Source organism: Mesoplodon bidens (genome assembly GCF_964165515.1).
Source record: "Mesoplodon bidens genome assembly, chromosome: 7".
In the NCBI taxonomy this organism is placed as follows: Eukaryota; Metazoa; Chordata; class Mammalia; order Artiodactyla; family Ziphiidae; genus Mesoplodon; species Mesoplodon bidens.
In genome coordinates this window covers 77,852,847-77,875,663 of record NC_138164.1, presented here as the reverse complement: position 1 = coordinate 77,875,663, position 22,817 = coordinate 77,852,847, and the positions used below count along the sequence as shown (strand labels likewise).

General features: G+C 40.0%; 1 protein-coding gene across 1 annotated transcript in view; it reads right to left on the bottom strand.

The window, feature by feature from the left end:
- Positions 1 to 22,817, bottom strand: part of FAT3 (FAT atypical cadherin 3) — a gene marked incomplete at its 3' end in the record, with an annotated part of 711,881 nt that overhangs the window by 126,479 nt on the left and 562,585 nt on the right. Inside the window, exons 7-9 of the mRNA XM_081241325.1 lie at positions 20,314 to 20,524; positions 19,832 to 19,900; positions 11,349 to 11,488 (exon numbers count right to left, since the gene is read on the bottom strand). Coding sequence (XP_081097451.1) covers positions 11,349 to 11,488; positions 19,832 to 19,900; positions 20,314 to 20,524 — 420 coding nt within the window. The remainder of the gene's footprint in view (positions 1 to 11,348; positions 11,489 to 19,831; positions 19,901 to 20,313; positions 20,525 to 22,817) is intronic.

The window sequence follows — 22,817 nt, the reverse complement described above, 5'->3', positions numbered from 1 at the left end:
TGCCTACATTCCTTGCTGTGTTACATCTTCCATATTCAAACTAGCAAAGATGTTTCAAATTCTCTCATATTTGGAATCTCTGACTTCCCCTTTGCTGCATCTCTTCCAACTCCAGCTGGACAAAATCATCTGCTTAAGGGCTCATGTGATGAGACTGGGTCCACCTAAATAATCTAGGAGAGTCTCACTATCCTAAGATCTGCATCCTTAATTACATCTGCAGTGCCCCTTTTGCCATGTAACATATTTACAAATTCTGATGACTAGGAGAACATAGACATCTTGGGTGTGGGACAGGGGCGCATTCTGCCCACCACAAATAGTACCTGCCTCATGGAGTAATTGTAAGAGTTAAGTGAGTTTGTTTGTTTTTGAATATAATATAAACACTTGGGTTTTTAATCTATTTTAAGTGTTTCAGTCCATTATAATAATTATTCTTTCCGATGCTCAAATTATCCCATCTTTGACCAGTGGAAGGCAGTTCAAGTTGTCTCTTGTCACCTTCTAACAAGATTCCACTAGCCTTTTCTGGCAGGATAAGATGCCCAGGCTCCTGTCCCAGACCTGGAATCAGCTATTTCTACGAGGAATCCTGGTTCCTTTCCATGGGAAATGGTATGTAGAGACCACAGTTTGGGTGCTAAGAGTAGAATCCCTCTTCAAATGGATTTGTAGTGCTCTTGTATGTTTGGACAATAACTTCATCCTTCTCAGCATCTCATTATTCCTGTCCCTTATGAACCTCTGGTCTCACCTGGATGTTCCCACTTGCCCTCTTATTTATAACAGCCAGTGTTCCTGTGATTCCTCACTTTTCCACCAACCAGACTGTCCCACTTCTCTTCATTCTTTTATTCTCCTCATCTAAGCCAGACACCCTTGCTCATCTCTGACCTTCTATGACATCAAGTGGGGAATACTTCCATAATGCTGAAGAATAGTGGTACCCTTTTTCACAGATTATTTCTACTTTTAAAAAATTTCTTGAAGGGAGCTAACTTCCTATTTGCTATCCAGGGCTTTGGTAGGCAAACTTAACTCTTTCTTAACCCAGAACAACAGTGCTTTGAAACACCATGGCAGCAGCCAGCCCAGTCACCAGAGCAGGGAGGCATCAGAAAACCAACAACCCCTCAGGTATGTATGTTTCCTAGGAAGCCTGGGTGGCTGCATGTTGAAATTTTTAACTAGAGTTTCTGAGTAATGAAAATATTGAGGAGTTAGTTTACCTTAACCATTTTTGAGCCACTTACCCATTTAAAAACATGATAAGTACTAAGGGACTACTCTCTAAAAAAATATACATGCACACCAAAATATATCAACAATTTCATAAGCTTCAAGGATCTGCCAGGGACTCAAACTACCTTGGAGAGTCTAATTTGTTTGCACAACTAGGTTCTGATTTGCCCCAGCTTGTTGGAAGCAGCTGGATGTGGAGGTTGGGAGGGGGTGTGGACAGAAAGGAACATAGCATGGAACCAGGGTGTTGGTTTTAAATTTCTCCACTCAACATTATTCATGCTCTGGTCTAGACCAATGAATGTTATTTCTGGTGCCAGTCATGAATTATTTGCTACCACTCCACAATATGATATATGTAGAAATTGGAAGTCAGCTCTTAATAACTTGGGATAATTCTTGGAATACAGAAAGCACTCAAAAATGTTGGCTGGTTTTAGGCAAAGAAAAGACTGTCAAAGAGCTGTCAAATGTGGCCAACCCTGGAGGGACCATCAGGAACCAGGAAAAGCCCACTAACATACTCTGGGTCTTGTGTGCTTACAGAGCCCTTGAAAATTTCTATATGGTTCATCAGCATTGACAGTGCTTTAATGGATCATCTCTCACTTTCTACCCCAAGACTAGTCAGATGGTTTCCAAGATGGTTCTCCACTAAAGGTTTGGGATGCCGCACTGGATAATCCCTTTTTCAGAGCACTGTCTCAGGCACTCACTTATTTCTCACAACAACCTGTGGGGCAGTCCCCATGATACAAATGCTCAGAGAGGTTAAGTGATAATAGTAATAATAATAGCAGTAGTAGCTAATATTTATTGAGCACTCATTACATTTCAACCTCTTGCTATTATTTATTTAATTTATTTAATTTATTATTTTATTAAGCAGGTTCTTATTAGTCATCGATTTTATATATATCAGTGTATACATGTCAATCCCAATCTCCCAATTCATCACACCCCTACCCCCACCCCCCTCTGCTTTCCCCCCTTGGTGTCCATAGGTTTGTTCTCTACATCTGTGTCTCAATTTCTGCCCTGCAAACCGGTTCATCTGTACCATTTTTCTAGGTTCCACATGTATGCATTAATATGCGATATTTGTTTTTCTCTTTCTGACGTATTTCACTCTGTATGACAGTCTCTAGACTCACCCATGTCTCTACAAATGACCCAATTTCGTTCCTTTTCATGGCTGAGTAATATTCCATTGTATATATGTATCACATCTTCTTTATCCATTTGTGTGTTGATGGGCATTTAGGTTGCTTCCATGACCTACCTATTGTAAATAGTGCTGCAATGAACATTGGGGTGCATGTGTCTTTTTGAATTATGGTTTTCTCTGGGTATATGCCCAGTAGTGGGATTGCAGTGTCAGATGGTAATTCTATTTTTAGTTTTTTAAGGAACCTCCATACTGTTCTCCATAGTGGCTGTATCAATTTACATTCCCACCAGCAGTGCAAGAGGGTTCCATTTTCTCCACACCTTCTCCAGCATTTGTTGTTTGTAGATTTTCTGATGATTCCCATTCTAACTGGTGTGAGGTGATACCTCATTGTAGTTTTCATCTGCATTTCTCTAATAATTAGTGATGTTGAGCAGCTTTTCATGTGCTTCTTGGCCATCTGTGTCTATTTAGGTCTTCTGCGCATTTTTTGATTGGTTTGTTTGTTTTTTTTAATATTGACTGCATGAGCTGTTTATATATTGTGGAGATTAATCCTTTGTCCATTGATTCATTTGCAAATAGTTTTTCCTATTCTGAGGGTTGTCTTTTCATATTGATTGTAGTTTCCTTTGCTTTGCAAAAGCTTTTAAGTTTCATTAGGTCCCATTTGTTTATTTTTGTTTTTATTTCCATTACTCTAGGAGGTGGATCAAAAAGATCTTGCTGTGATTTATGTCAAAGGGTGTTCTTCCTATGTATTCCTCTAAGAGTTTTATGGTGTCCGGTCTTACATTTAGGTCTCTAATACATCTTGAGTTTATTTTTGTGTATGGTGTTAGGGAGTGTTCTAACTTCATTCTTTTGCATGTAGCTGTCCAGGTTTCCCAGCACCACTTATTGAAGACACTGTCCCTTCTCCATTGTATATCCTTGCCTCCTTTGTCATAGATTAGGTACTATAGGTGCATGCATTTACCTCTGGGCTTTATATCCTGTTCCATTGATCTATATATCTTTTCTTGTGCCAGTACCATATTGTCTTGATTACTGTAGCTTTGTAGTGTAGTCTGAAGTCAGGGAGTCTGATTCCTCCAGCTCCATTTTTTTCCCTCAAGACTGCTTTGGCTATTCGGGGCCTTTTGTGTCTCCATACAAATTTTAAGATTTTTTGTTTTAGTTCTGTAAAAATTGCCATTGGTAATTTGATAGGGATTGCATTGACTCTGTAGATTGTATTGGGTAGTATAGTCATTTTCACAATACTGATTCTTCCAATCTAATAACATGGTATATCTCTCCATCTGTTGGTATCATCCTTAATTTCTTTCAACAGTGTCTTAATAGTTTTCTGCATACAGGTCTTTTGTCTCCCTAGGTAGGTTTATCCCTAGGTATTTTATTCTTTTTGTTGCAGTGGTATATGGGAGTGTTTCCTTAATTTCTCTTTCAGATTTTTCATCATTAGTGTATAAGAATGCAAGAGATTTCTGTGCATTAGTTTTGTATCCTGCAACTTTACTAAATTCGTTGATTAGCTCTAGCAGTTTTCTGACAGCATCTTTAGGATTCTCTATGTATAGTATCATGTCATCTGCAAACAGTGACAGTTTTACTTCTTTTCCAATTTGTGTTCCTTTTATTTCTTTTTCTTCTCTGATTGCCATGGCTAGAACTTCCAAAACTATGTTGAATAATAGTGGCGAGAGTGGACATCCTTCTGTTGTTCCTGATCTTAGAGGAAATGCTTTCAGTTTTTCACCATTGAGAATGATGTTTGCTGTGGGTTTGTTGTATATGGCCTTTATTATGTTGAGGTAGGTTCCCTCTATGCCCACTTTCTGGAGAGTTTTTATCATAAATCAGTGTTGAATTTTGTCAAAAGCTTTTTCTACATCTATTGAGAAGATCATATGGTTTTTATTCTTCAATTTTTTAATATGGTGTATCACATTGATTGATTTGTGTATATTGAAGAATCCTTGCATCCCTGGGATAAATCCCACATGATCATGGTGTACGATCCTTTTAACATGTTGATGGATTCTGTTTGCTAGTATTTTGTTGAGGATTTTTGCATCTATATTCATCAGTGAGATTGGTCTGTAATTTTATTTTTTTTGTCTTATCTTTGTCTGGTTTTGGTATCATGGTGATGGTGGCCTCATAGAATGAGTTTGGGAGTGTTCCTTCATCTGCAATTTTTTGGAAGACTTTGAGAATGATGGGTGTTAGCTCTTTTCTAAATGTTTGATGTAATTCACCTGTGAAGCCATCTGGTCCTGGACATCTGTTTGTTGTAAGATTTTTAATCACAGTTTCAATTTCATTACTTGTGATTGGTCTGTTCATATTTTCTATTTCTTCCTGTTTCAGTCTTGGAATGTTATACCTTTCTAAGATTTTGTCCATTTATTCCAGATTGAACATTTTATTGGCATAGAGTTGCTTGTGGTAGTCTCTTAGGATGCTTTGTATTTCTGTGGTGTCTGTTGTAACTTCTCCTTTTTCATTTCTAATTTTATTGATTTGAGTCCTCTCCCTCTTTTTCTTGATGAGTGCCTAATAGTTTATCAATTTTATTTATCTTCTCAAAGAACCAGCTTTTAGTTTTATTGATCTTGCCTATTGTTGTCTTTGTTTCTATTTCCTTTATTTCTGCTCTGATCTTTATGATTTCTCTCCTTCTGCTAACTTTAGGCCTTTTTTGTTCTTCTTTATCTAGTTCCTTTAGGTGTAAGGTTAGATTGTTTATTTGAGATTCTTCTTGTTTCTTGAGGTAGGCTTGTATAGCTATAAACTTCCCTTTTAGAACTGCTTTTGCTGCAAACCATAGGTTTTGGATCATCGTGTTTTCATTATCATTTGTCTCTAGGTATTTTTTGATTTCTTCTTTGATTTCTTCAGTGATCTCTTGGTTATTTAGTAACGTATTATTTAGCCTCCATGTGTTTGTGTGTTTTTCCTTGTAATTGATTGCTAATCTCATAGTGTTGTGGTCAGAAAAGATGCTTAATATGATTTCAATTTTCTTCAATTTAATGAGGCTTGATTTGTGACCCAAGATGTGATCTATCCTGGAGAATGTTCCATGCAAACTTGAGAAAAAAGTGTAATCTGCTGTTTTTGGATGGAATGTCCTATAAATATCAATTATATCTATCTTGTCTATTGTGTCATTTAAAGCTTGTGTTTCCTTATTAATTTTCTGTTTGGATGATCTGTCCATTGGTGTAAGTGAGGTGTTAATGTCCCTCAGTATTACTGTGTTACTGTCAATTTCCTCTTTTATAGCTGTTAGCAGTTGCCTTATGTATTGAGGTGCTCCTATGTTGGGTGCATATATATTCATAATTGTTAAATCTTCTTCTTGGATTGATCCCTTGATCATTACATAGTGTCCTTCCTTGTCTCTTGTAACATTCTTTATTTTAAAGTCTATTTCATCTGATATGAGTATTGCTACTCTAGCTTTCTTTTGATTTCCATTTACATGGAATATCTTTTTCCATCCCCTAACTTTCAGTCTGAATGTGTCCCTAGGTCTGAAGTGGGTCTCTTGTAGACAGCGTATATATGGTGCTTGTTTTTGTATCCATTCAGCAAGCCTGTGTCTTTTGGTTGGAGCATTAATCCATTTACATTTATGGTAATTATCAATATGTATGTTCCTATTACCATTTTCTTAGTTATTTTAGCTTTCTTTTTGTAGGTCCTTTTCTTCTTTTGTGTTTCTCACTTAGAGAAGTTCCTTTAGCATTTGTTGTAGGGCTGTTTTGGTGGTGCTGAATTCTCTTAGCTTTTGCTTATCTGTAAAGCTTTTGATTTCTCTGTTGAGTGTGAATTATATCCTTGCCGGGTAGAGTAATTTTGTTTGTAGGTACTTCCCTTTTGTCACTTTAAGTATATCATGCCACTCCATTCTGGCTTGTAGAGTTTCTGCTAAGAAATCAGCTGTTAACCTTATGGGAGTTCCCTTGTATGTTATTTGTCATTTTTCCCTTGCTGCTTTCAATAATTTTTCTTTGTCTTTAATTTTTGCCAATTTGATTACTATGTGTCATGGCATGTTTCTCCTTGGGTTTATCCTGTATGGGACTCTCTGCACTTCCTGGACTTGGGTGGCTATTTCCTTTTCCATGTTAGGGAAGTTTTCGACTATAATCTCTTCAAATATTTTCTCGGGTCCTTTCTCTCTCTCTTGCCTTTCTGGGACCCCTATAATGTGAATGTTGTTGCATGTAATGTTGTCCCAGAGGTCTCTTAGGCTGTCTTCATTTCTTTTTATTCTTTTTTCTTTAGTCTGTTCTGCAGCAGTGAATTCCACCATTCTGTCTTCCAGGTCACTTATCCGTTCTTCTGCCTCAGTTATTCTGCTATTGATTTCTTCTAGCATGTTTTTCATTTCAATTTTGTGTTGTTAATCTCTGCTTGTTCTTTAATTCTTCTAGATCTTTGTTTAACATTTCTTGCATCTTCTCTACCTTTGCCTCCATTCTTTTTCCGAGATCCTGAATCATCTTCATTATCATTATTCTGAGTTCTTTTTCTGGAAGGTTTCCTATATCCACTTCATTTACTTTCTTTTCTGGGGTCTTATCTTGTTCCTTCATCTGGTACATAGCCCTCTGCCTTTTCATCTTGTCTATTTTTCTGTGAATGTGGTTTTTGTTCCACAGGCTTCAGGATTATAGTTCTTCTTGATTCTGCTGTCTTTTCTCTGGTGGATGAGGCTAAGAGGCTTGTGCAAGTTTCCTGATGGGCGGGACTGGTGGTGGGTAGAGCTGGCTGTTGCTTTGGTAGGCAGAGCTCAGGAAAACTTCAATCCACTTGTCTGCTGGTGGGTGGGGCTGGGTTCCCTCCCTGTTGGTTGTTTGGCCTGAGGCGACCCAGCACTGGAGCCTACCCAGGCTCTTTGGTTGGGCTAATGGCAGACTCTGGGATGGCTCACGCCAAGGAGTACTTCCCAGAACTTCTGCTGCCAGTGTCCTTGTCCTCATGGTGAGACACAGCCATCCCCTGCCTCTGCAGAAGACCCTCCAACACTAGCAGGTAGGTCTGGTTCAGTATCCTATGGGATCACTGCTCCTTCCCCTGGGTCTTGATGTGCACACTACTTTGTGTGTTCCCTCCAAGAGTGGAGTCTCTGTTTCCACCTGTCCTGTCAAAGTCTTGCGATAGAATCCTCCTAGCCTTCAATGTCTGATTCTCTAGGAATTCCTCCTCCTGTTGCCAGACCCCCAGATTGGGAAGCCTGACATGGGGCTCAGAACCTTCACTCCAGTGGGTGGACTTCTGTGGTATAAGTGTTCTCCAGTTGGTGAGTCACCCACCCAGCAGTTATGGGATTTGATTTTATTGTTTTTGCGCCCCTCCTACCGTCTCACTGTGGCTTCTCCTGTGTCTTTGGATAAGGGGTATCTTTTTTGGTGAGTTCCAGTGTCTTCTTGTCAATTATTGTTCAGCAATTAGTTGTGAATCTGGTGTTCTTGCAAGAGGGAGTGAGAGCACATCCTTCTACTGTGCCATTTTAAACCAATCTCCCTTGCTATTATTCTGTATATGTAAACTCATGTAATCCTCACAGCACCTCTAATGATGTAGGTACTGGCACCCCCATTTCATAGATGAAGGGACTAGGGTGCAGAGAAATTAAGTGACCTGCACCAGCTGGAGGTGACAGTTAGTAAATAGCAGAGTTGGGATTAGGACATGGATTTATTCCCTACAAAGCCCAGTTTGTCAAACACTATGCTATTTATATAAAGCACAATAATATCCTACATAAAATCAACAACGCTTTTATACTGAGGCCCTTGTCCAGGAGGTTTTTGTAAAGAGGATGCTTTGTTCTTGTTTAGTACGTCTGCATCCTTATAACTTGAAGTCCACCAAACCCTTTTACATTCTGTACTCATGCTTGAATCTCAGAGAGGAAAAGGATGTTTATTCATCACCAGATATTGTAGCTCTGAGGCACAAGAATTCTGGGAGAACAGGCCAAAACTGAAGGTGAAGGAATGGTTTTCTTGTAGACACAGAGGTCCCTGAGGCTGTGATTTATTTGACATTTGTGAAGTGAAATTCAACAGGTTGTTTATGGCTGATTTGAAGCCCATGTCATACCATAATTTATGGTTCCAAATGAACAAAGTAGAGAAAAGTTCCCCAAAGAAAACTGAACAGGTGTTTTGGGGGCTACAGGACATTTCAGTTATATGGTGAAGAATCTCCACTTGATGGTAAATCATTAAGTTGCCTCAGGTCATGGGTTGGAGTGTGCTTTAGTGGTTTCTAAAAGAAGCCTAGAATGCCTTTCCTTTCCCCAAATATCCTTTTTGTAAAAATGTCCTTGACACTGAGGGCTTTGACTAATTCAGAAATTGCTCCTGTCAGCACTGCCAGAGGAGCCGTGGCAAATGTTAGCAGAAGCCTGGGCTGGCAGAGGCTGGTGGGTCTTCAGGCTCAAATACAGCCAGATAGACAGAATATTGGTTTTCTGATGGTAATAACGATGGTACACAAATTTATGCTTTGGAAACTGTTCTCACTTCTTGAGAAGGTCATAGCCCTAGAGACACAGGGTAACTTGGAAGCTTTTGACAAGAAAATCTCTTGATATCCTAATTTATTAACCTATTGAGCTTGGGCTTGCCAAAGGGAACCTCCAAGTTCACCCCAATTCTCTAATTCCTGAATGGCTCTAGAGACAAGTCTAACTTTACACTAGTCTGAAGTAAGATCAGCAAAAGCAGGATGTGAACAACGTGTACATTCAAAGTCTTGTAATACATGCTTCCATATTAATTTTTTTAAAGTGGGTGCACATCAGTTATCTGGGTCTAAAACTCTGAACCACTGTGACTTCAGGCATGTAGTACAGTTCCCTGCACATGGTATGAACTCAAGAAATGTTTGTAGAAAAGATGCTGTTGAATGATTTATCATCTGGTCCTAATGAAGTTCTGAAATAAAAGTTTCATAGATAATTTTTTTTGGTTAACATTTATCAGTTGTGTGCTTTGGAGATCCAGCATACCTGCCATTCAGACCCTATTGAAAATGTAATATCTACTATCCATTAATTCATTCTAAAATATTTAATATGTATCTATAACATTCTGGGCACAATGAATCACCATTTAATCCCACTGTTATGAAATGCTGGAGAAAAGTCAGTAATGAATAGGGTTCCATGCGTTTATTTGTATTTTATTCAAATACATCTTATGTTTCTAGGTGGTGCTAAAAAGTTGAAGTTGGATATGTTAAGACATGGCTAATTTAAAAAGTCTAATTTAAATTCCCATTTAAAGTGAATTAGCACTAAAGACTTAGCAATGCTACAAGTGGGTTGTTTTGTATTAGTCTTTAGATTGTGTGATTCATGCAGGATCTCAATCCTGGGGTCCTTTCCAGGTATCTCTATCTTTTGAAGATACTCTGAAGCAGTCTGGATTTAGGTAGGGTGACCATACAATTTACTGTCTCAACTGGGGCAACTTTGAGCGTGATAATTACACCAGTATAAATGGGATTCTCTCAGGCAAATAGGGTCGCATATTCATCCTAGGAAAGGACATGGGTTGAAAGATCAGGAGTTGATACTCACGGGCTGGCTTATCAAGTACATGTCACGTCCCCTTTCTGGGTTTCAGTTTATTTGAATGAAAAGTAAAAGGGTTGTACTAAAAACAACGCTACGGTTTCCTTCAAACTCTGCCACTTTATGCTTACAAACAGTCTCAAAGAAAAGAGTCTCATCATGTTTTTGAAACAGCTTCAAACTGACAGCTGGATAGACAAACACATAAAACCCTCCTCCTCTCCCCTTTTAAAAACCACACTGTTACAAAAGCTTACATCATATTTGAAATAAATCAACACTTGTTTCCTTTAGGGTTGGTAAACATTTCGTCTTCAATACCTGAAGCATTGTGTTGAGAAGGATTCTGAGGCCACATCTGTGCTCAGCAGGAAAAAAACCAAAACAAACAAACAAAGACCCTTGATCGATTAGTGATGGTTTCTGGGGTCATGGGAACAGAAGAGAGAGGCAGGGAGGGTGGGAGGGGTTAGAGGCTATGTGTGTGTGCCAGTCCTCTGCCATAACTGGCTTAAGGTCTCTGGTGCTAAAATACAAAACAAACAAACACAAATCTCATATGTAGGGTAAATCTGCTCCATATTGATATCTAAAACTGTATTAGTCTCACCCAGAGATTTTTTCTCCTTTTCTTTGTTCTCAGCGCCCTTCCATGAACACTCAAGTAGAAGAGTAGAAGTGATGGTCCTCAACCCTGGCTGCATGTTAGAATCACATAGGACCTCTGGGGATGGAGCTAAAGCTTTATTGGTTTTAACACCCTCCACAACCAGGGGATTTTACTGTGCAGCCAGGATGAAGAACCACTGGCATAGGGTCTGGAATGGGAGATGGAAGTCAGGACACCCAGCTCTCTTGTTCTTTGTTAAGGCTGTGTGACCTTGGATATATTACTTAGATTATCTTAGTTTGTAAAATGAATTTGGACTCAGGCATTCTCTAGCTTTAACTTTCTGTGATTAAAGCATGAGGAGGTGAAGAATATCATGGTGTGTTAGCTCAGACACTACAGATGTCCTTCTCTTTGTAAATTCAAGGAAAGCTGACTTTGTTGTCAAAGAGATAAATGTTACAGGAAATGATTGGGAAACAAATACACATCACTCTTCCATGCATGAACAATCATAATTTCTTGAAAGAGGCAGCTAAGTTATGTAATATTGTTGATAGAATCCTTTGTCTAAACTGTTCTTGCAAATGCTTTTTTTTAAATGCTAAAAATCCATGGACATAATTTACTACTTTCAACACATATTTTAATTGCTTGTACCTCTGACTTTAGCAGACTTCTCAGCATTCCCACTGTTTAGTAATCTGACATCTTACCTGAGTGACAGCAACATTTGTCCCATCGGTGACTTCCACACTCATATTATAGATGGACCTCTGTTCTGCATCCAAAGGTTTTGCAATGACAATGGTCCCAACGCCCTTCTCTGCATCAAAAGAGCTGTCAAAATTGCCCCCTGACAAGTTCACAAAAACAACATGAAATTAGCATATCTGAAAAGTTATTACACATATTGAAGCATACAGTTTTAAAGGGAGATCTTACATAGAAACGTTTTTTGACAGGCATCCCTATTGCTCAATTTTGTACATCTTAAATGGGACCCTTTGTTTTATAACTTAATTCATATTTCAAAGTACAGCCTCTACAATGCATAACAAATGTCACAAAAAAGAATGTATTGCAAAAATCCCCTCAGCACTAATGTTATAGCAGTGAAGCATAAACTGACTCCATAAAATATTTAGAAAGCTAAAGTCCCTTCAACCCCTTGTGGCTTCTGGGCTAGGAATTTGTAGATCCTTTGCTTTTCCAAAGTATTGATAGATAAATTCTAGGTAAACAAACAGTCCAATTATTATTAACAAAAATTAGTAGACACTCTGAAATCCATTCCAGGATTGATGGTAAACATATGGTTGGTAGAGTTCAGATTCCCTCAATTAGATGTCAGAAATAAAGTTATAAATACTAGAAAATAAGAAAAAGCAATAAAATTGAATTTCTTATTAAAAGTTCTCTCTCTGTAAGTTGGGATATTTATAGAAATATATTTTTGCCATCTTGACAGTGTGAATTATCTTTCTCGCCCCAAAATAGAAAATGTATGGGAGATTTACAAAATGAAATCTGGAAAGGAGATGAAAACATCAGCTATGGAACATCAACTGATAAAATAATCCATAGAAAAGTTTAGAAAACTTTACTTTTCTCCCCCTGGACTAGGTGTAATCCATAATCTGTAACTAATGTGCCTAAGACAGCATAGACTTTGTGGAAATTACTGTAGGTGTTTCCATCTATGTGAACCAAAGTGTAGTTTATGATCTTTTTCAAAATGAAAGATTTTTTTTAAGGGGAGGGAAGATATTGGTATAAGTTCTGGAACGATTTTAATTAAGTATCAGTATATGTTCACAAGCTCTATTCACTTTAGCCTGAAATTTCATCATGTCCACAAATTTTGTTCTTGGACAGTAATTTTATTTAACTACAGCACATAGGGCAATGCATTTACTGAATTTCATATTTTAGAAAAGAAATCTTGGCTTCTCTTTTTTGCATTTAATTTTGATGATCAGTCAACAATATTATATACAGTTTCTATGATATTAGAATTAGAAATGGGCAGATGAGTTAAAGGAAAAGAGAATTTTACCTGAATTGCTAGAATCTGATGTATAATTACACGAAATAAATAATATGGTGTACTTAAAAAAAACCTAGTCATACATATGACCAGGTTTTTCAGATACTTATTGCATGTAGCTGTCATATACACTTGAGATTATTTAATTGCTAGAGAGAACATAATTGCCCTTGACATTTAATTAAAGTTATGGAGATATCTGTGTACCAGAGAATTGCTTGGAGATGATATATTTTTCAAAAATTTCATCTCAAAAAGAGACTCATCTTCCACTTAATATCTTTAATTGATTTACTGAGAAATACTAAATGTTAACTGCAAAAAATGTCTTTTGAAGAACAGGATAAAGAGAAAGGGGAGGAAATCTAGGCTGAAAGGGAAGTAAGCCTTAGGTCACCATGCTTATTTCAAAGGGAATGTTTCATCTCGATAACCACATGAAATGAAATGTGTGACTGATTCAAGTGTCTTGAATAACCGTCCTAATGAGCAAAGAAAAATCATTTGCTATCAAGTGGTATATTATGAAAAAAAAAAACACTCTGCCATGGAAACTTTCAAAGAAAAGACATAAAATTGCCTCAGACTGTGTAGAAGGAAAGATGGGAAAGCAACTTCTCAAGCCATTTCTAGTGGGTATTAAATCATATTTTAAATCACATTTAAAATCATCTTTAGAATGTCTTCCTAACCAAGATTTTTACTTTCTTAAATTTGAGTACTATGATTTTTTTCAGGGGGTGGAGGAGGGTCAATTATTTTGGAAGGTGAAAATTTGTAGGTCAAAGTAAAATAGAAACTACACAAACTATAAGCCTTTGATTTGCTCCAGTTTTAAGACAAATAAAAATGAAATTTAGAGATTTCCAGCAAAGATTTCTTTCCAAGCAAAGATTTCCAGTTTCAGTTACTGTTTCAGTGGGGCAATTCTATTTCCTCTCCTTCACTGCCCTAGAGTCACATTTTCCTCGGGGCCTTCCCTATACAGAAATACATCATCATTTCATGTGCTTAGTGGCATAAAATTTACATATTTTACATATGGCATATAGATTGTGCACCTTCTTATTAGCCATTTTTTGTATCAAAAAATATTTTTGGCTACTTTTATGGTGGTGTTTTTTTATTTTTATTTTATTTTGGAGCATAGTTGATTAACAGTGTTGTGTTAGTTTCAGGTGTACAGCAAAGTGATTCAGTTATACATATATATGTACCTATTCTTTTTCAAATTCTTTTCCCATTTAGGTTATTGGAGAATACTGGGCAGAACACAGGGAACTCTCCTCAATATGGTAGTGATTTTTTACAGTTTTCTCTCCTCCTGCATATGTGTGTGTGTGTGTGTATCTCCCCCATTCACCTTTATTGTTTCAAATACTCTAGAACAGAAAAGTTGAAAGGGGCAGGGGAGATAGACAAAGAGAAAGCAGATCAAGGTGAGCTTGACAAAGAAGGCCTGTGAGTGTCTTTCCATCCATCAATAAGGCTAGCAGCCTCTGATACTCACTTCTAGGGCTTTAGCTCCTAGTTAAACCAAGATTTTATGTAAAACCAGGTTCCCCAAATCTTCCCTGAGTTTTAAAATGAATTTCTGACAAGGGATACAGAATCTAGACCAGTAGTTCACCATCAACCCTCCCGCAATTTCATAATCTACCACTTAAGCCTCCCATTTCATGAATGACTCCGTCTCTCTCCCCCAGGCCTCATTTTTCAGGCTCCCTTTTAGCCTGAAAGGTGATTTCATTTTGTAGGAACCCATGTCCAATTCATCTGGGGTGAGAATATTAAATGCAAGGAGTCTGCTTTCACTAGCAGCATTCTGTTTAAAGAAGATGTGCTTCTTCAGAGCCAGTAACAACATGCAAAGCCAGAGTGTGCTGGGGCAGCAGCGCTGGGCTAAACAAAGGGTGGGGAGGAGGGAGGACACTGCAGAGCTGGTCTGATTTCAACAAAGTGGGGAATTAAGAGAAGTCACAGCCTGAGCGTTGCTGCAGGGGTGTGAGGCAGAGATGGTTAAAAGCGAGATTGTGAACAGCCCACATAACAGAGAATTCATGTCAGGGACATTTCTCTTTGACCATTTTCGGTCAACACGGGTGTTAAGGAGTAAACAAAGAGCACGAGAGGCGTGTTGGATTTCTATTGGATTCTAAAGTTAAACATTGCAAGTCGGAGTGTCCCAAAAAGCTTTAAAAATGGGACAGGAATGAAAATACTTTGAGCCAGCAGCTACTGCTGGAATGTACTGGGCAGCAGGGTGTTGGGCCATGATTTAGTTAAGTTTTTCTTTAAAGAATCACCATCTCTCCATAATGAGATCCAATGCTGACTATCTCACAACTTTCCTTTTGAGAGAAGCTTCCGGGTCCCTCCCCTAGCTATGATTCCAATCCACTCTACGTGCGATGGTAAAAATACCAACCAAAATCTAGTAGTCACCAAGGGAGACGAGCTATGGGAGAAGCTTCCAAAACACTGAGCCGCTGAATCTCAATGAATTAAGGGAGTTGTTCGCAAGCTTTTCATTCAAGTTCAGCATGTACACCTAACTTAAGGAAAAATGTTAAGCACCATTTCTATGGTTTGATCATGAATAATTTTATGCCTTGGAATGAAGCAAGCACAGTACGGGGCTAAAACGGATATTTACATGGAAGGCAGGAGATGCAGGCTGGAGGTGGGAAACAGTGGTAGGAAGGAAAATCCTGTCTAGAATCTGGTTTGAAATTCATTTTCTTACAAACGATAATATCCGAAGCTGTTTTAGGCTTTTTGTTATTTTCCTAAAGTCTCTTCAGGTGTGTTCCTATGGACCACATTGTTGCTATGAAGAAAAGAGGGGCATGTTTGGGATCCAATTAGAAGAAATGATGTCAACTGATGACTCTGAGCAAGCGTCATCCTGATGGAGGAAGAGTTGTATTAAAAATGGGACACAGACATGGCTTCTCTTGGGAGGGGTGGGGGGGAGTTTTGTGATAAAGAAATCTGGCCACGAGGTTAGAGAAGACCCAGAGAGATTAAGTGCTAGTCAAGGTACCATCAAAGACTTTACCTTGCCTATTTGATGGAACCCTATTAAGGGATGGCTCCATTAGGGACAAGGTTCTCTAAGGACAGGTATAAGCTTATGAGACAGAAGCAGTCAAGAACCCAAATTCTGCAGGAACCTATGACAAACTAAGGGCTCAGGTAGTACTTCTGTACCTGCAACACAGAAATGTATTTCTGCTAGAGCTGGACCCATGTGTTCCTTTGTACCATCAGAGGATTATTTTCAAAGAACAGCCTTTCTCTTCTCTACATATTGGGTGAGGCAAATAAACAGAGATATTTTAAGTGCTTACTGTCTACAAGGAAAACAGTTTTTCTAGTCTAAGTCAGGGGAAAAGCTAGAAAAGTGGGTGGTAGCATGCCCCATCAAACTGGAGGTAAAGAGGAATTGTTTGAAGTGTGTAATAATGGTGATCTTTACAATACAAATATTTGCCCATGGGATAAGGATACAGGGACCAGATTGCATGCACATTAGAGAGTATGTAAATCAAGATGCTGCTGAGTTGAAATCATAGTCTCCTGAGAAGTGTGAAGATATGTGATAAAGCCACAAAGGATTGTGGGTTAGTTTTGTTTCCTTCATTTTCTTTCCCTTTTAACACAGGGAAGGAACATGCTGTGCAATGGGCTGTTTAACCACAGAACAGCTGAACTTTATAATGTTTCTTTTTAATTATAGCTTTCTTAACTCAGTTACAAGTGGGCTTCTGTTTCTAGAAGCTGAGGAGAGTCCAGCTCCATAACATTGTAAGCAGTGGTCTCTTTGGAGGCGCAAGAAAGTATCTGGCAGGTCCTTGTTGGCGGGGTTTGCACTTGGGAACGAAATATTGCTCTCGACATGGTTTTTGTGAATTCATATCACGGTGGGAGGAAAAGAAATGCAGTTAAACAAGATTCGGGCAGATTTCAAAATATGGAAATGAGGAGAAAATACTCTCAGGGGAAAAGGCATGCTGGAACACTATTTCTGCTGATTTAATGAGGATTCATTAGTTATAGCATTTGTAAGCTATAACTGTTAGGCCGGGAGGTGGTATTGTCTGTAACCATAAGTGTCCATAGCAGTACACTGCTATGTTTCTTAAGTACTGAGAAGCACTTTCCCTCTCTCTCCTGTATGTTAGCCTGGCCAGGGAATATGTTTAGGTAAGGAGGAAGGGAAGAGACAGAGGAGAGTTTCAGTGGCCGAGGATAAACAAGCAAGAAAGTTTGAAAGTAAGAATGAAACATCTGAATATGATAAAGGAAACAATAGGTTTTTAAAAAGGGGAAAGTTGTTGTCAGCAGGTTGAAAAAAATATGACTCTCTTAGATCAGAAAGGATTTTCAGGAGGGGGATTTGGTGGAAGGAGGACCATATCCATTCTGAGTGCAGCCAGCACCTGGGGAAAAGTTTGTAGTTTTGCCGTGAAATAAAGAGTTGACATTTTAATATGTTGGCTGGATGCAGGGATGGAAATAAAATCATGTTCTGTTTGAGCATCTGGCCCAGTAAGTTCAATTTTCAGGAGATGCTTGACTAGATGTTATGAGATATACAGTGAAATCTGTGATGGAAGTATCTAGACTAGAGGAACAACTCAGTAGGTCTTCATTAAGAGAAGTACTTGTGTACTAAAACTGAGAGGATTCTATAAAAAGAGTATAGATTTAGGAATAAAGATGGAGAAACATGAAAATGGATGCCATGTTTTTGATCATGATTCCTGGATATGGATTTGAAGCAGCCTAAAGGGATTCGTTCCAGTGAGGACTCTCATCTGTCAACTGCCCGTCTCTTCTTGGACCAGTCCTCATTTGGTCAAAGGTGCTGTGTTGGGCTTCCCTGGTGGCGCAGTGGTTGAGAGTCCGCCTGCCAATGCAGGGGACACGGGTTCGTGCCCCAGTCCGGGAAGATTCCACATGCCGCGGAGCGGCTGGTCCCGTGAGCCATGGCTGCTGAGCCTGTGCGTTCGGAGCCTGTGCTCCACAACGGGAGAGGACACAACAGTGCGAGGCCAGCGTACCACAAAAAAAAAAAAAAAAGGTGCTGTGTTGCTCAGGCTGGGAATACAGTGGAAGGTCACACTGACTCTGGATGGGTCTCAGGAGGTATCAGTAGTGTTAAGACATGGGCTACCTGGGGCATCTCCATCGGTCACCATTGTTTATTCCACTTACCGTGGATGGACATCAAAAGAAGCATTGGCAGGAGGAAGGAATCAGGAGGAAAAGACCTTGACCTTAAGGGTTAACATTGAAGCTAGGATAAACACAAATGAAAATGTACACTAGCACTAATAATGCTGGCATGGAATCCATGCAAGTAAGGTTACACGTAGCACCACTAGGCATGCTTACCTATACACACCATACACACCCATGCAGGGATGCTGAGGAATTGCAAAAGTGACTGGATAACTGGGGTCAGGTGGTTGGTTAGACTGAGCATCACCGAAAGCTGTGCTTGCAAGATTTCTGACAAGAAGTGCAAGCAAGGGCATCCTGGAGTGGGTGGGATGTGCTGCATGTCAGGAGGTTGCATGCATGCATCACACAAGGGAGAGAAGTGGTGCTGTCAGGCTGTAGAGGTGCTTGCAAACTGGAGTGTCAGGGGAGGAGGGAGATGAACTGGTGGCTGATGACAGAGGGCAACTCCTCTCAGATCTCGGGACAGCAAGGCAGGAGCCCTGCAGCCTGTTGGCTTTCCACTGTACTCTTCCTCGAGTTATTTAAAAGAAGTCATGATTGCACCGGGGACACATTGAGACTGAGATGCATCTTCTGTTACTGACTGAGGGTGGTTCTGAAGGGATCACCAAAGGTGACAGCACAGACAACCAGGCGATGCATAGGTGTGACCCTCTGTTTCACCAAGAAAGAAGACACTGCACTGGATAATAACTTAATGACCTGAAAACGACTGAGAAGATACAGAAGCAGAGACATCTTTCATGGAACAGAAGAGGTTCCATTTCAAATGTGTTAAGTGGAAATGAAGACGGAGTTGAAAGCTTGGGAATGAGGATGGTCATGTACAGGGATGGTGTGATGAATGCCCATTAAGTAAAACACAGACGTTCTACTGGCATTCCATAAAATGAAATAGGTAGAAAACAAGCCCTTTCTTTTGGGGAGTTCAGAGGACCCTCTACTGAAGTTTGATTGGGGGCCATGGGGCATTCTTTTTCTGTGCTTCATTGAAACAGATGTGGAATGTTCTAAATGCTTTCCCCAGACCCAGCCATTCCTGGGAAGAGAGGCAGGTCCCTACCCATCCTATCCAAGCAGTGACATGTGGAAGGAAATGATTCCCCCAGACCAGCTCTCTAGATTTGCTGCCTTCCACAGAGAACCATGGGAAGTCAGCTCCAGCTCGACGCAGTGTCAGATCCAGGGCTGGCACACACTCTCTCCCCTCATTTTGTTTCCTGGCCCTCAGCACTTATTTCCTCTCCACTGCCTCTCGCTGCCTGGTTGTGGAGGGCAGTGGTGCTGTTTTGCCCTCTTTTTTTGTAGCCTTGCGTGCTTGCTTGCTTTCTTTCAAGGAATTTAAAGGTTGGCTTCCAAGGTCTATCCTGCCTGCATCCATCTGCTTTCTGTATTCAGCTCTCACGGGAAGCTCTCCCTGGCTATATATCTAGGCTGCATTTCCTGCCCTTCCTATTGTGGACAGCAGCCAGGGACTCTCCTGGTGGGGCTTTCTGGTCTACGAATGGCACTCCTGCTGCAAAACCGAGGGGTTGGGATCTATTTGAATTTACTTTTCAGTTGGAAAAGGCCCAGTTAAACCAACCTACAAAAAGATCAAAACAAAACAACAAAAAGCCCACATACCTCAAAAGCAAAGAAAAAAAAATTTTTTTAAGAAATCAAAACAACCCCCCACCCCTGCCCCAAATCCAAACCCGTCAAACCTCAAACAAAGGAGTCACTGGATACGAGTAATGCAATAGCTGTTAGAGGCATGTATGAAATTTGTGGGCTGCACTTCAGCCTGTCACAGGCAGTTATGAAAGATGTAATTTAATTTGCTTAAAAAAAAAAAACCCGTAAAAGGCAGATTGGATAGCTGTATTTTAGCAAATGTGTTTGCACTAAGGGTACCTTCTGTTGAACAGTTCTGCCCACAAGCTGTCTGTAGAATATAGAACATCTCTCGAGCATGCTTGCCACCTTGAAGCAGGGCAGTCGGGAGCAGAAAAAAAAAAAAAGAACAGAATGCAGAAAAAGGTGAAGAAAAAGAGAGAAATGAAGGACAGCAAGTCCAGTACCATCAATACATTTAGAAATGAGATTAGCCAAGTGTGACAATAGAATTTAAATGACACACAGAAAGACATTAAGATTGCAGTAAATAACGTACTATGGAATATCCAGCCAGAGAGCACTTTCTGTTCAGCTTAGCTACAGAGTCAGAATGAAAGCACAGGTCGATTATTCATTTTACTGGCTCTTTTGCATTCCAGCACTATATATCTTTTAATCTTAGCGCTAATCGTTGTGTTTTTTGTTTGTTTGTTTTGTTAGTTGCTCTGAACAGTCAATGATTACATTGCCCAGTACTGCTCTGGAGGACTCGAACTTACCAACGATGTCAAACCACAGAGGGGTGTTAGCTGGCTGCACAGACACCACCCCTACAATCTCGGTGACTCTATCGCTTTCCATGACTGTAAAGTTATAAAATGGCTCATCGAAGGTCAATGGTACAGGTGAAGGAGGTGGTTTCTTAATCCATTCAATGTGGAGGCGGGCCGTGGAGGACTTCTGAGGGCGCCCATTGTCCACTGCCTTTATCTACTCACACACGGAGAGAACAGAAAGCTGTCTTAGAGCCCGGATCCTGGTGGAAGTCTCGATCTGTCACTCATATGTTGTTGGGCTGAGAGTCCATCCTCATCACAGGGTCAGCAAGGGGAAGAAGACAGTGGAGATCTGGAGAGAATGGGCTCAGGAATTGGGGAAAACAACTTGGTCACGTGGGGGGCCCACAGCACATTTGCCAGAAGGTGATTTGAATCACTGCCAACTTTGCAGATGTGGAAAACTTGAAAAATAAATGGTGTACTTACAAATTTTAGTGTTTTACGGACACAAATGATAGTTACTTGAGTAACAAGAGCTAATTTGATTCCTTATACCTCTGGTGGTAGTGTTGGAAAGGGAACAAAGTGCATCACATAGACACAAGAATTGTCACATAGGATTCCAGGAGGATAATGGGAGGGGTTCTGGGAAAGGCATCAGCCTTGCAAAATTCGTCTCAGAGGCCCTTCAGTTATTCTAACTCTGAAGGGGTGAAAGAGACCTCTCTTGGTGGAAACATGGGCTCTTCGAGCCAGTGGGGAAAGGAAGAGGGTGTTAATGACTCTTCTTTATGGTCTGATATAAGGACTGAGAAAAGCATGCTTCCTTGACCAGATATGCAGGGTTAACAGCTGTGGTGTCCTGGATTTAAATGTGTGTGTTGGGGGGGGGGGAATGCAGTTAAGTCCAACAAGCAGACATCAATGACAGAAATTTAAAAATCTAAATAAAAAACGGATCTAAAAATATTACATCAATAAAAACATTTTTAGGTGCATAGCTAATAGTTACAGCCTTTAAAACAGTGACAACTCATAGCTCCCTAATGCTATGTTCATGGATGATCGCTCTGCCCCAGAAAATTCCTGTGAGATGAAGGACGTTTGAAGGTAGATGTCTTAAGTAGGGTTTCCTAGGAGCAGAGTCTGAGATAGGGATTTGTGTACAAATGGTTTCAGGAGGAAGTGTTCCCAGGAGAAAGGGAGTGAAGAAAGCAGGATGGACGGGGAAGATGCTAAGCAAGGGTGTGGTCTCAGTTGAAGTCTAACCTCAGTCTGATCCCAAAGGGAGCTCTGAATAATTGTATCAAAGTGTTGGATCCACCTGGAGGCAAGGAGGTTGGACCTTTATATCTGGTGTCAGTTAGTAGTTATTGGCTGTGGGCTGTTGGGCTGGGGTAGGAGTGTGGAACCTCTTGGGCCAAAAAGTTCAGCCAAAGATGACCCTCTGGAGAAGGGGGCAGCTGTGAGCCCTTAGCAGCCAACACTCACAACAGTTGGGGGATGTCTGCACCAGCCTGATAAAGGGGATCTGGACAGGGTACCAACAGTATCCACTGCAATCCACCCAGTCCTCAAAGATTCCCATTGGCAAGTCTCACACAACTGTAACAGCACATATTACATGAGAGCTGCTAATGGTAGAAACAGGGCTGTTTATTATTATTATTATTATTTTATTTTCTCTGCCCACTCTTCTGGATACATTACTGAGCAGGGAAAGGAATCCAAGTCCAGACCATAGTAGTACAAAGATAAATAAATGCACTCTGACTATCCTTTAAAATAATAAAGGATTGACCATACACAATGGAGAAGGCTGAAGACTAAGAGAAGGATGGCAGATGGTGCTAACTCTTGACAGTTGTTGAGACCCTGGGAAGTGCCCATCACCTGTGAGGCCAAGCAGTCCCCCTTTGGGAATAGGCATTACAAGTCTAAAGTGGTTAGGGGTGGGGAGTTCAGGCTGGCACCTTAGGTATGGGAGTTTAAGCCTCTATTTGAGATGGTGCTCATGTTTGTTTTTTTTTTTTTAATTTTCTAACAATGAAAAATTAAGTCATTTTTTACTTAAGTTTTTTCACTTTTTACAGAATGAGCCTAGCTATGATTTGTGTCTCACAATTTATACAGCTAAATTCATGTTCTAACCCATTGTCAACAATTACAAGAGTTGTTTTCTTTGGGATATTTTCAGGACATAATGAGCGGTGGGAAGGTTATGTCACTCTGCTATTCCCCTCCCCTCAGTTTACATCTATGCTCAGTATCTTGAATTGATCTGGGGCAACAGGAAGTGTAATTGAGTAAATGATGGAGCAGGCTGTGTACTGGGAATGGGGAGTTTGGCTGATAGGACACAACCCAAGGAAATGGTCTCATTAAGAATATCACTGAAAAAGAAAGTAGCCTTCCACTGCTGTGTGGCTGCACTTTTTACCCCAGAGATTTTTTGCTTAAAAAATATACATGACTAAGAAAATAACTTCCTCCCCCGCATTAAT